At 36.9% G+C, this 14,155-nt stretch overlaps 1 protein-coding gene across 1 annotated transcript in view; it reads left to right on the top strand.

Moving 5' to 3' along the window:
* SLC26A7 (solute carrier family 26 (anion exchanger), member 7) overlaps window positions 1–14,155 on the top strand; it is a 166,457-nt gene that overhangs the window by 131,594 nt on the left and 20,708 nt on the right. Inside the window, exons 12-15 of the mRNA XM_006884596.1 lie at window positions 3,890–3,996; window positions 5,454–5,520; window positions 10,963–11,100; window positions 13,981–14,029. Of these exons, the coding sequence (XP_006884658.1) occupies window positions 3,890–3,996; window positions 5,454–5,520; window positions 10,963–11,100; window positions 13,981–14,029 (361 nt within the window). The remainder of the gene's footprint in view (window positions 1–3,889; window positions 3,997–5,453; window positions 5,521–10,962; window positions 11,101–13,980; window positions 14,030–14,155) is intronic.

Below are 14,155 nucleotides of genomic sequence, written 5' to 3'. Positions count from 1 at the left end.
GGGATAGGAACAAATATAGATCTCTTCCAGTCAGTTGGCCAAGTGGTTGTTCTCCAGATTTCTTGGCACAACTTGGTGAGCACATCCAGGGCAGCATCCTCTTAACTGTGCCAGTAACATTTGGATTTTATTGGGAATTATTATAGAAGAGTATTGAGGTTGATTCTAACTAGTGGAACTATTGCTGATGTATGTTGTGAATTTCCAGTAGCTATTTTTAAGGTATAAATATATCCTTGGGAAAAAATAATGGACACTTAGTGATCCTGGCTTATGATAGATGGCTATGTGGGAGAGTAAATATGCTTTGAAAATAGAACCAGATGTTAACAATATTTTTGTTTGCTCTGATAAATTTTGGTTTCAAGCTCTGTGTTCTTAAATGGAGAAGATAAGGATCTTCTATTCCCTCACCCTTATTATATGGTAGTTCCATCAGAGAAATTGGACTTGGCCACTTAATGAGGTCTTATCTGCCACATTCATATAGATTCAGTTTGCACAGGGTTTCAGTAAGATTCAGAGTCATTATAAGAAGTTGAAGTGGTTACCAGAATCATGAAATACTGTTTGTATATGATTGATTGAAGTATAATACATTAGGAAAGAAAATAAACCACACTATGTACAAATACAAAGTTTGTACATTTACCAGAATAAATATATATCTCAATGTCCTAACTTAATGGATGACAGACTGGGATGACTAGATAATAAGTACTTAGCAATGTATTTGTAAATGATGGATCTGAGCACGAGAATCATTTAAATATACATTTTGTCTTTTATTTCAGAATATTTGTTCTATGTCAAGAAGTGGTTTATAGAGACAAAATTCCTTAGTTTCTTCCAAAGACTATGTTTTTCAAGACACCCCATTATTAAGAATCACTCAAGCATAGTATAGATAAATAATACAGACAAAAGAGAAGTATTTAAAGTTAAGAATTTTTTTTCAGATCTGCCTTGGGGAGGGGGTGAAGGCAACGGAACAAATGAGATATCAAACTGTCTCATCTAAAGATTCTATGGTATTATATTACAGAGGAGTTTCTAACACTTTTTTTATTTGTTGAATGTATCTCAAAAGGGATAATTCAGCTATAGGAACATAAAAGAATTTAGAATTGTGTGTATAAGCTAAGTGATACTGGTAATTTGAGTGAGGAAGAGACTTTTATTGATGTGCTATTTTATATATATAGGATTTCATGTTTAGAAAATGTACCTTTCTGGATTTCACAAAATATTTTGTTCCTAATGATATTTTTCCCCAGCAATAAGCTTATAAATGCCAACTATAATAAAATATCTTATTGCAAATTGTAATTTTAGGTGGTAGACAAAACTACAATAACTTTGGAATTCCAACTAAAAGAGAAATAGTATCTTACAATCTTTAGAAATGTTTTTAAGAACTAAATTGACCTTGATTTTTAGTTTTCACTATAAATAGTCCCTTGAAAATAAAATTATAATGATCTTTATGGTGATTGGTCAAACAGTGGCATGGTTAATGTTAGACCTAGCCTTTTAAATTTTAGGCTTAAACAAAATTGCTTAACTGTCAGTCTCTTTATCTACCTGTCTGTCCATTTACAATATTAGAAAACAGAATTTGTGAGAAATGATCCCAAATCTGTGAACAATTGCCTGTAATATTTAATTAAATAAGAAAAAAGTGGGCAGTTATGGCATGCTTTTAACTATGGAAGTCAATTATTTACAGATCTTAAATATAATTTTAATCAGTTTAAAGTCTAAGGTGAACCTCATCCAAGCCATGATATTTTCAGTTGTTCCCTGTCCATCAACAATCTGCGTTATGCAGATGATACAACCTTGCTCACTGAAACTGAGGAGGACCTCATGCACTTACTGCAGAGGGTCAAGGACTGCAGCCTTCAATATGGACCGAGGCTCAATGTCAAGAAGACAAAAATTCTCACCACTGGACCAATCGGTAGCATCATGATGGATGGCGAAGAGATTGAGATTGTTCACAGCTTCAGTTTGCTTGGCTCCATGGTCAACACTCTTGGCACCAGTAGCCAGGAAATAAAAAAAAAAAAGTATTGCAATGGGAAAGTCTGCGTTTAGGGACCTCTCTAAAATACTCAAGAGCAACAGTGTCTCTCTGGAGACCAAGGTGCACCTTATACAGGCCATCGTTTTTTCAATCACTTGTTATGCATCAGAGAGTTGGACAATGACTAGGGAGGATAGAAGGAGAATGGACACCTTTGAGCTGTGGTGCTGGAGAAGAGTATTGAATGTACCATGGACTGCCAAGAAAACAAACAGATTCATCGTAGAGAGGATTAAACCAGGCTGCTCCTTGGAGGCAAGGATTCTGGGGCTTCGTCTGACATACTTTGGACATGTTGTAAGGAGAGACAGGTCTTTAGAGAGGGATATCATGCTGGGTAGAGTAGAGGGACAGCGCAGGAGGGGAAGACCCTCTATGAGGTGGATTGATCCAGTGACTGGGGCACTCGGGATGGGTGTGTCAGAGGCAATGAGATTGGCACAGGATAGAGCACGGTGTAGGGCTGTTGTACATAGGGTCACTATGAGTCGCAAACGACTCGACGGCACATAACAACAACCCTGTGCATCTGAAAGTTGGACACTGAACAAGGATGTGTTGTTGGCAAAGGGTATTGAATATTTAATGGACTGTGAAACACATCTGTCTGAAAGGAATGTTCCTTAGAGTCAAGGATGGTGACATTTTTGTCTCACTTTGGGCATATATTTTAGAGGATCCAGTCCTTGAAAAAGGACATGGTGCTGGGAAAGATAGTCAGTGGAAGAAAGGAGAACCATCCATGAGATGGATTGACACAGTGACTACAACAGGCTTTACAGAGATGATGAGGATGACCCAGGAAGGGCAAGGTGCAGATCTGTGGCTCATAGGGTTGCTATGAGTAGTTGCCAAGTCCGTGGCACCCACACCTAACAAAACCAACAGCAAACACTTTTTATTGAGTATTGGGCTAAGAGTTGATGTTGTTGCTGTTGATTGCCTTTGAGTCGAGCATGACTCATCACAACTCTATGTACAAAAGGCCTGAGCACCTCTACAACAATCAACATTTATAAAAAAAGTTGATAGTATCAAGGAATGAAAGCATCTCCTCCAACTCTCCCAGTAAGAATTTGCTGGAACTAGGATTAGTTTCTATATTCTTAGGTTTAGTTTACCATTTTTTTTGTGTGTGTGATTGTTACTTTTAAGAAAAAAATTATATTTTCAATGATCAATTCATTGCAAGTACCTTTTTTTAAAGTTTATTTTATTATTTTTGTGTGTGTGTATGGTCAAATTGGATCTGACTGGTCCAGGAGGAGATTGCCCCTCCTTCTCCAGCAGAGCATCTGATGGATTCAAACTGTGTACCTCTGGGATTGCATGAAGTGCAGCTTCTTCCCACTAGGCCACCAGAGCTCCCTGCAAGTACCTTTTTATAAAAAATACTGGTTTATTTACAAAGGTTGGATACTTTGTTTTTCACACCAGATTTTTCCCCCATTTCCTTCACCAACCCCACCCATCAAATTGTGCCATCCTATGATTAACCTCCCCTCTGCCCTTCTTCACCCCTCTGCCTCCCCCCTCCCCAAATCCTTATACTCACCATTGCAAGAACGTGGAAACAGCCCAGATGTCCAGCCACAAACAAATGGATTGAGAAATTATGGTGCTTTCCTACGCCCTATTCAGGAACAATGATTTTGTAAATTACCACCTAATTTGGGAGGGACTGGCGAGATTACCACTTCTTAGATAATATATTCTTGCTGATAGCAAAGGAATATTGCAAATACAGCTGTTCAAGTCTTAGCAATCATGAATGACCCATATCTTGTGCTTCTCTTTCAGGGGATATGGATCAGTACATATATATTTACAATCTGTTTTGCTGCCAATGTGGGACTATTGTTCGGAGTTGTTTGTACCATAGCTATAGTAATTGGACGCTTCCCAAGGTAAGAGCTTATTTAAATGTCTGTTTATTCTGACAGAAAGTAAAGTATATGATGCCATTTGATTTTCATTCTTGCTCCTAATGTTAGTATTAGGGGTCTTTGGTGGCTTAATAGTAAGGAGTTATGTTGCCAACCCAAAGGTACTTGGTTTGAATCCAGGAGCTGCTCTGTGGGATAAGATGGACACTTTCCTCCAGTGTGATTTACTTCCTCTGAAAATCCCCTGGGGGGGGAGGTCAGCTATGTGTCGGCTAACTCAGGGATACATAATGACAATAATAATGCTAGCATTACAATCTCATGTTTTACTTGGTCTTAGATCTTTTGAAAATATAGATAATAAGTAAATGTTCCTCTATAAACATATGATGTATACTAATCATTATATCTTCATCTCTATGAAGAGAAATGTCTTGCCATTAGTATAAATTGAGGGTATTCTTTGGTGGTGCAATAGTTAAGCCCTTGACTACTAACCTAAAGTTTGGTGGCTTGAATCTAGACATAATGAAGGAGAAAAAGCTGGTTATTTTTTCTTGAGAAGATTCCAAACTAGAAAACCCCTTGGGGTAATGTACTGTACCACATGGGGCTGGTCATTGTAAGTCAGAATCAACTCAATGGCACCTGACAACAACAACAATTAAAGTAAATAAATTATCCCTATATCCCTGGATTATATCCTGTTTTGTTGTTTGTGTTTTTTGGTTGTTGGTTTTGTTTTTTTTTTAAATAAGTGAATGCAGTAATCAATGTCAATTATACAGAAAACCATTTGGAAAATAATAATTTTTAAAAACCTCTTAAACAGGTTTAAATATTTAGAAGCCAGATTTATCTTCAAGAAAATATTTCTAGACAATTTTTTTAAGGAACACATTATCTAATTTCTCTGAGCACCTGTAAACTGTTACCCTATTTTGACTACTTCTCTTTCTGTTCTCAGCATTCATCATATGATAATGTCTTCTCATTCACTTAAAATCCTTTTGAAAGAATATACTCTTAAACATTTGAAACTTTATAGACTCTGTCTATATAAATTAATTTTTAACAGCTTCTAGTTTTAATTAATTGGCTTTGATTCTAATTTCTTTTCTTCTAAAAGTTTATTAAAATGTATACTTACTACTCTTTTATATTTTGTATGTCTTCTATCTTTTAATAATAAATCTTTTCTTTTTCTAATTTACTATTGACTGTTGGAGCTATGGGGCCCTAAGTATGCAAATAAGGTAAATTATATTTGTACTTCTCTCGTTAGATGCCCTTTTTGTTTATTCTTAGTATCCAAAAATATATACATTTACCAATATTTTATGAATAAATGGGATATAGGACCTAAACTATTTCAGAGACAATGTAATTGTTAAGGTCAAATTATATTCATTTTATTTCTTCATTGTAATATGATAATTAAGCAATGACTCATTTGTTTCCTATTTTTTAAATTCCAGAGCAAAGACTGTGAATATAAAAAACATGAAAGAAATGGAATTTAAAATAAAAACAGAAATGGAAGGTGTAAGTTTAGTGTCCTTTGTTTTTTGTGTAATTATTCATATTTTTATGAATCTTTTTTAAGATAATATAAGAAACAGATAAATGATGACATTTTAAAATTAGATAATTCTGTTTTTTATTAGGTCTGAACTTTTAATGATAAATAGGTGATACACTTAGGGTGATCAACTTGTGGTGACTGAAAACAATAATCCTCTCCTCATTTATATCTTGGAGAAGGTGCAAGCAGAGTGCTCCTTATAGGTAAAGAGATAAAGCTTCATATCACACACTTTGGGTATGTGGCTACGAGAGGATATTCCTTAGAGGGAGCGTGTAGAAAGTGGAGGACGATGAAAGAGAGGAAGACCCTCAACCAGCTGGATTGACAGTGATTGCATCAACAGGCTCAAATGTCAGAGATTGTAAGGATGGCACAGGATAGGACAGGGTTCAGACCTGTTGTTCATTGAGCCACTATGAGTCATACTCAACTGGAGGGCACCTAACAACAGCATACCAACACTCATATAAGACCATATCATGGTTCATAGAACTACAGCTTATGGAAAATCATGACTTAGATAAAATTAGACGGTTGGAAATCATCTTTTTATTATTAACTTGCAAACTGGATTAATTATCCTGAATTACATGGTAGAGAAAAATAGGAAATAGGGATAAAGCAGAGCAGATTTATAGTATTTTTTAACCTCAGTAAATCAATCTACGGTGCCTGAGAATGATAAAATTCAATGGTTATTAGAAAGCTTTCAGAACTGGTTCAAAGTGATTCAGTAATTACTTTTGTCAATAAAATCTTCTATTTTTCATAGCAACCAAATATATTGCCTGTTATGTTATGTCCTGAATGAGTAGGAGACGTTTGTATCCATTAAGACATCATCTGAGTACATTGCTTTGAACGTATTACTCTAGAGACTTCTGTCAGTAATCTAGTACCCCACATCAGATGCCTAGAACTTTCAGAAGAAACTACAAGGGTGGGACTTCTGGAGAGCAGCATAATTGAAAGTTGTATGATTGGCAACCATCTATAAGTACGACATTGTTGTTTGTTCCTTACTTGGTTCCAAATGCCATAAGTAACGGATTTGGTTGCTGTTAACACACATCACATCTTGGTTGATGATTGCAATTATGAATCAATTTGAACTATTCAAAAGCCTTATTATAGAATGCCAGTTGGATCTGTTTCTTGCATGATGGACAACTTTTAAAAGAAAACAACTTGCATGAATTAGCCCTATACCTAGGCAAGGCCATTAGCTGTGCTTGAAAATAGATGAGATTTCAAAAAGGTGTTGGTTTTAATTTTCTACCTATTTCTAAAAATTGGCCCAGTTTTCACTCTGCTTTGTAAATGTTTTGTTAGCCTTTTCTACCCTACACTCATTGTTTCAGTATCTTGTGATTCCTCTCTGAATGAAAGTAATTGGTGGTGGTGGTAGTATTATATGCCATTGAATTTCTTGTAACTCCAAGACCCTATGTATAATATCTCTGAACCCTGCTGTGTTCTGAGGCAACCTATCATCTCTGACACACCTACCCTGATTACCCTAAACAGAGTCAATCCATTTTCTCCAGGGTCTTCCTCTTTTGCACTGTCCCTCCCTCCCTCTCCCCAAGCATGATGCCCCTCTCCAAGGACTGTTCCTCCTCACAACATGCCTGAAATACATCAGACGAAGCTTCAGAATCCTTGCCTCCAAGGATTTCAACCTCTTTAGGGTGAACCTGTTCTCCTAGCAGTCCATGGTATATTCAATTCTCTTCTCCAGCAGCACAGATTAAAGACATCAATTTTCCTTCTATCATTCTTAGTCGTTGTCCAGCTCTCTGACACATAGCAACTAAATAGCAAGTAAAATGAAAATAACTGACCTCCATTAAAATATCACGATGATTGGAGTAGAATAAAAGAGCAAAGTGTAGATGTGTTCTTCTTAGGGTTGCTGGTTGCCTTGAGGACACCTAGCAAAAACAACACCACCACCACAACAACATTAGAATGCCCCAGATTAGGATATTTTAAAGTAGAATAGAAATAAGTAGTAACACCAGGAGTATTTCAGAGTAATATTCAGGCTATGGAAAAGAAGGATTTGTGTTTTTAATAAGTATGCAAAGATGTGTTTTAATAGATGTGTTATCTAGAGAGCTGTTTGAGTTAGTCTTAGAAGGTGCTCCTGAGTGAATTTTCCAGCAATGTTATCTTTCTTTTCTTCGATGTATCTTTCTTTTCTGTAAATTCTCCTTGGGAATTTAGTGCTCAACCAAGACTGGCATTCCCAAAGTCGTCTTTGCATTCACATTACAGATGGAACTAAGTGCTTTAGCCTAACTTTCTCAAATTTGATGCTAAATTGGATGTTGGTGTCAACAGCTCTAACACTCAAGTGTTACTAGTTTATAAATTCTGTTTAATACTTACCTTCAACTCAGGCTAAATCTTTGAGGTGTGAGTGATGGAATATTTAGGAAGTTGAAAATGCTGAAAATTTTTCTACGTCTTAAAACTTTGGATACATGCCAGTCAACTACCTGAATAAGAGGTGTGTCTCTGAGAAATCTTAATTTTACTTAATTGTTATACCTTATTTCAATTTGTGCATTCCATTTCTTTCTTAACAATATCCAATTTTCCTACATTCATGGTTCTAACATTCCATGTTCTAATCACTAGTGTCTGCTTACAGTTATTCCTCCTCCTATGTGTTTCCATACTTGAGGGCTCAGCCTCGGTTGCCATATCTGCTAGTCTAAGTGTACTCTATTATAAATCGGGGTTTCGAAGGCCTGCTGTTTCAGAAGTGGATGACCAATATTTCTTCCTAGTCTGTCTTAATTTGAATGCTTAGATATAGAATATTATCTGACGTTGTTGTTGTTGTTATGTGCCATCGAGTCGTTTCCGACTCATAGCGACCCTATGCACAACAGCTCTAAACCCTGCCCTATCCTGCGCCAACCGCACCGCCTCTGACACACAGACAAGTATTTTATGGAAAAGAGCAGATTAAAGACATTTCCCAATTGTATAAATAACCAATAGATTTGCTTCAGTGTTGTCCCCGCCATTGGCACATGTCTTGAACCACCCCTTTCCTTGCTCCAACAGCATTCATTTTTACTCCCACCTACTCAAAGTACTGAAGAGCAATGATGTCAGCCCTGGAGACTATGGTATGCCTGATCCAGGCCATGGCCTTTGCAATTAATTGCTATGCATCAGAAAGCTGGACAATGACTAGGGATGATAGAAGGAGAATTGATGCTCTTGAGCTGTGGTGCTTGGAGAAGAGTATTGAATATACCTTGGACTGCTAGGAGAACAAACAAGTTCATCCTAGAGAGGATGAGACCAGGCTGTTCCTTGAGGCAAGGATTCTGAAGCTTGTCTGACATACTTTGGACATGTTGCAAGGAGAGACCAGTTCTTGGAGAGGGATGTCATGCTTGGGAGGGTGGAGGGACAGTGCAAGAGAGGAATACCCTCAATGAGATGTATTGATTCAGTGGCTGGGGTTATGGGGGTAGGTGTGTCAGAGACAATAAGATTGACACAGAATAGAGCAGCGTGTAGTGTTGTTGTACGTAGGATTGTTATGAGTCCCAGACAACTTGATGACACATAACAACAACAACAAATCTTACTAGTTAAAGAATGGTTTTGTATCAGAAATAAGAGTGAAACACATTCCATAAGGAGCAAGATTTTAACATGAAGGTGGAACTAATTTAAATAAAAAAAAAATTAGTAATGTTCCTTCCATCCCTCATATACTCTTCCACCCCTTTGTCACAGTGAAATATCTTTTCCCCATTTAGATTTTGGGAGATCTCTGTTTAGAGAGCTCTGGTGACTTAGTGGTGAGGAGCTGTGCTGTCAGCTGAAAGTATGTAATTCAAATCCAGCAGCTGCTCTGTGGAGAAAGGTAGGAGTCTCCTCCTGTGTGGCTTACTGCCTCTGAAAACCTGCTGGAGAATCAGATATAGGTGGTCTATTCCAACTCAATGGCACACAGTAACAACAACAAATAGAAAGATTAATGGTAATATATAAAATAAGGAACTTTGTGATAATTAAACATGAAAAATTAAAGGATTTATATTTTATTTTTTGTTTGTAAGAGACTTCCACTTGATTAAATCTTGGGTTGGTAAATTATAGATTTTTTTTTTAATATTCCTTGAGTGGTTTACTTGTAGAAAATCTTTCTAGAGTTCAATCAGTTTTATAAACCAAAACCTTCTTAATGTTATTTTTTTTATGTATCCTTTTTAAAGCTAAGGAAATCTATAGAAGTTAAATGCATTGTTCAAACACACATGCCTAATATTTCCTATCGTTTGGCTTTCTTTAGCTTAAACCTACTAATTTTTACATCTTCTGTGTATTTACTAAAATCTGGGGCCATTGACTAGACATCACTATTTCTTAGAACCTTTTATTATCTTAATTTCTAAGTCAGACACTTGTCCCAACAGTCATGGAGAACATTGTAGCTATATATTTCCAATCGCTGCCAGGAAGACCTGGGACTACGTGGCAAAGGCTTTGTTCTGAAATTCTTCCTTCTCGCTTTCTACATCATTCCTCTGTGTTCTTCTGACAATTCATTATAGACGACAATGCTTGCCCAAAGTGAAGCTAACTTCCTGAAACTACCGCACTGTTTATTCTTCTCCATTTTGAAACTGACTGGGACTAACTTCACATGTAAAGCCATGTGAAACTATTAACTACAAGTGATTCAGTAAAGCTAAGTAAGCCTTTGATATCCTTGTTGGATAGAATACTGGATATTTCACCTCTGTCATATTATAAATTTGAGGAAACTTTTGTTCTGTAGGAAACTGCTCTGGGGTTGGGAAAGGAACAGATGCCAGCCAGACTAGAAGCAGAGTCTTTAATGTGGTGACAAAATATGTGAAATTGTTCACTATAGATTAGTAAGTTAGCGCAAGTGAGTCTGTGCTTATTTTGCTGTTTGGATAATCCAACATTAACGTCTATACCCCAAAGTAATTTCTGAGGAAAAGATGTAGACTTGTCTTGTGATTATTGATGTTTCTTAGTAAAGAGCAAGTATGCACTTTCTCCAGGAAACATGATCTTGTTGTTGTTGTTGTTGGTTGCCATCGAGTTGAGCATGACTCATAGCAACCCCATGAACAAAAAGCCCGAAGCCTTTCTGTAACTATCATCGTTTCTCAAAGTTCATAGAGTTTCTAGAGACATGTTTTTTAGGAAGTGGATGCCACTCCTGCTAGTAAACTAAATTCTCGAAAGGAATTTTAATAATGAAAATGTTAACTAGGAGATTGCTCCCACAATCAAGTGATGTTTAAACCTGTTAGTTTTAGACATGATAGATATAATTAGCCTCTTATTTACCTCAGAGCTGTGAATGTATGCCTTCTCTCTTCCCAAAGGAGACCTTGCAGCAGGTGAAAATTATCTCAGTAAACAACCCACTTGTTTTTCTGAATGCAAAGAAGTTTCATACAGATCTAATGAATTTCATCCAGAAGGAAAATACCAGCAACCAACCACTTGATGATATCAACAAGGTAGGAGTAGCTATGGTATGATTAGAAAATCCCACTATAGACAACTTTACAATAATTATGATACTGTAAATACAAGGAAAAAATAAGTGTTTAGAGATCTCTCACCCCAATAGAATATAGTAATGCATTTTATTTTTTGTTTGCTTCTTAAAATTAACATTTAAATAATCATTCTCCTCTTAAATCATTAATTCAACACAGGTCTTGTGAATATGTATATCAGAGAGTATAACTCTGAGGAGAATAGGTAAGATGTAACACCTAGTCCAAAGGACACTTTTTACCAAGAGGGAGAAGATGGACACACAAAGCTGTAAAGGACATAGAGTATGATAAATGACTTCAGAGAAGCATATATGGCTAACATTAGTATAAGATGTTAGTAGCATCCTTTATTTCCCCACATCAGTATGCTATAACATTTTTGAGCCGTTTATGATCATTAAGCTGTCTGCAGTGTAGTGTGGTATTTAAGAACATGGACCTAGGTGCTAAGCTGAGTTTGTAATTTACTACTTGTGGCGTCCTGGCTGTATTATTATTGAATTTTAGTGCTTCAGAGTCTTCATTTATAGTAAAAATGATTAAATGACTTAATAAGCACAAAGTACTTAGAATGAGACATAGGACTTAGTCAATACTATGAAATATTAGCTGATACTTTGATGATGATTGATTGCAAGTTTGACTCTTCTCCATAAAGCTTCCCTTGATTCATCTAGATCACTAAGATTTCCTCTCTGTCTTGTGCTGTCAAGCATCTATTGTCTCTCAATGACTTGAGTAGCTGAGAAATGTTGGCCTTCTCATCTTTGGCACCTCAATACATGCAATACATTCCTATCTCTACTACGTGCTTATGTCTCTGAGCTTCATCCTGATCCCTACCATAGAGGTTCACCTACAGCGCTGGATAAGTGAAAGTCTGGGATCTCTAGTGAAACAATATCAAGGATTTCAAGATGAGGGCAGTAGAGCAATAAACCAAACATAAGACCCCTTTGAACAGGAAGCAGGGAGTTCTGGTGAATAGTCCGTAGGAAGTTGCATTGCAGACCCAAAGGCTATATCTCTCTGCTGGTTTGAATCCACCAAAGTATCCATGGGAGAAATGTGGGCTGTCTCATCCTGTGTGATGTTCATGCAGCCTTCAAAATCCCCCTGGGGGTCAGATGTGACTTGGCTCTGAGTCTACAGCAACGAGTTTGAGGAGCCGTTTGGTGTGTTTTAAGCATGAAGCACTGCACATCTGCACGATGTGTATATACACACAGCTGATCCTGCCAGCCCAACACCAGGACTATCTTCACCCTTCACTATGCTTGCCAGAATTTCATTTTGCAGAGAATCAGGAGCCACCAACAATGGTTCAGAGGTTGAGGAGAACTTGCTTTCACGCTGAAAGGGAAAATATATTTGCTGGTCCATTTCTTTGACACAGCTGTATAAACCCTGGTGGAGATATTCAGGGGTTTGTCCTGAGTTCTGACTAAACATATCTAAAAAGCAGGGGAGCTCTGGTGGCCTAGTGGTAAGGAGCTGTAACTACAATCCCAGAGGCGCACGGTTTGAATCCACCAGATGCTCTGCCGAGGAAGGAGGGACAATCTCCTCCTGTACCAGTCAGATCTGATTTGACGGTACACTCACACAAAAATAATAAAATTTTTAAAAAAACCAAACACAAAACATATCTGAAAAGCATTTTTGTTCTTTTTTTCCCCCAAGGCTCCCGGTGCTTATTTTAATGTTACATTCTTTTGTAGGAGCTTTAGTAGCTTCTTGTTGAGTATGGTCAAGTTGCAACTGACCCTTACTTGACCCACCCATAGATTTTCAGAGGCTGTAAATCACATGAGAGGATGTTGTTCATCCTTATCCCACAGAGCAGTGGGTAGATTCGAACTGTGTACCTTTGGGATTACAGCACAACTTCTTACCACTAGGCCACCAGAGATCCCTTAGGGATAAGGAATTGCACTGCCATTGCAAAAATATACAGTTCAAATCAACTGCATACTTTTTTTTTTGCGGGAGAAATATGAGCAATCTCCTCTGGTGCGATTTACTGCCTGTGACAACCTGCTGGAGCATTAGCTATGGGTTGGTTCTTACTTTAAGGTACACAACAAGAAGTAGAATAATCGGCGGAAGTAAAGATTGTTATAACCAAGTCTTCATTGAAGAAAGACAAGTCTCAACACTGGCCCTCTAATGGAGAATATGCTGCATATGTGATTATATTTCCTATAGCTGGAGAATATGCTGCATATGTGATTATATTTCCTATAGCTCCAGAAATTTGAGTCTAATGACCAAATAGAGTTCCTTGGTGCCAAGTTATTGGAAGATTGTGATACTTAAAAGGGTTATTTAAACTCAGTATTTAATAGGAAGGGGTTTATTGAAAGAGCACCTCATCATAATTATAATAATGCAAAGATTGTTTGTATACTTCCATGAAGTTTAAAAGATTTATTAAAAGGCAAGATTTATAAAAACTCTCCAAAGTTAAATCCTCCAGCATGTTTTTAGAGGCTGTAAATTACACAGGAGAAGATTGCTCTTCTTTCTCTCTCTCAGAACCACTGATGGATTCGAACTGCTTACCTTTGAATTGGCAGTGCAACTTCTTACCCAATAGGTCATACTCTCTAAGGATCAATTCTTATCCAGATGGTTAACAAGCAACGTTGTTTGGTATCTTATACCTGTGATCTGTCTGTATATGATAGCTACTTCTTTTATATTTGTTTATTTAATTAACAAATATTGACACATACGCTATTACTAAATCCATATGTTATTTAGTTTTTAAATAGATATTTATTTATTTAGGTATGCAATTGACTTTTTTTGTGTGTGTGTGTTTCATTTCAGTGTGAACAGAACATGCTGCTAAATTCTCTAACCAATGGCAACTGCAATGGTGAGTTTATTACTAACCCACCTTAAAAAAAAAAAAGAAAAAGTTAAGTGCTTTGACTCTAAATGAAACAGAATGAAGCCTTCTTCCCTGGATTCTTCCCTCTCTTCCTTCCTTCTTTCCTTCCTT

The sequence above is a fragment of the Elephantulus edwardii genome, unplaced genomic scaffold (assembly GCF_000299155.1).
Source record: "Elephantulus edwardii isolate Elephantulus edwardi_28Jun2011 unplaced genomic scaffold, EleEdw1.0 scaffold00036, whole genome shotgun sequence".
NCBI classification, from domain to species: Eukaryota; Metazoa; Chordata; class Mammalia; order Macroscelidea; family Macroscelididae; genus Elephantulus; species Elephantulus edwardii.
The sequence above is the reverse complement of the archived record's forward strand: the minus strand, read 5'-3'. Positions and strand labels throughout refer to the sequence as shown.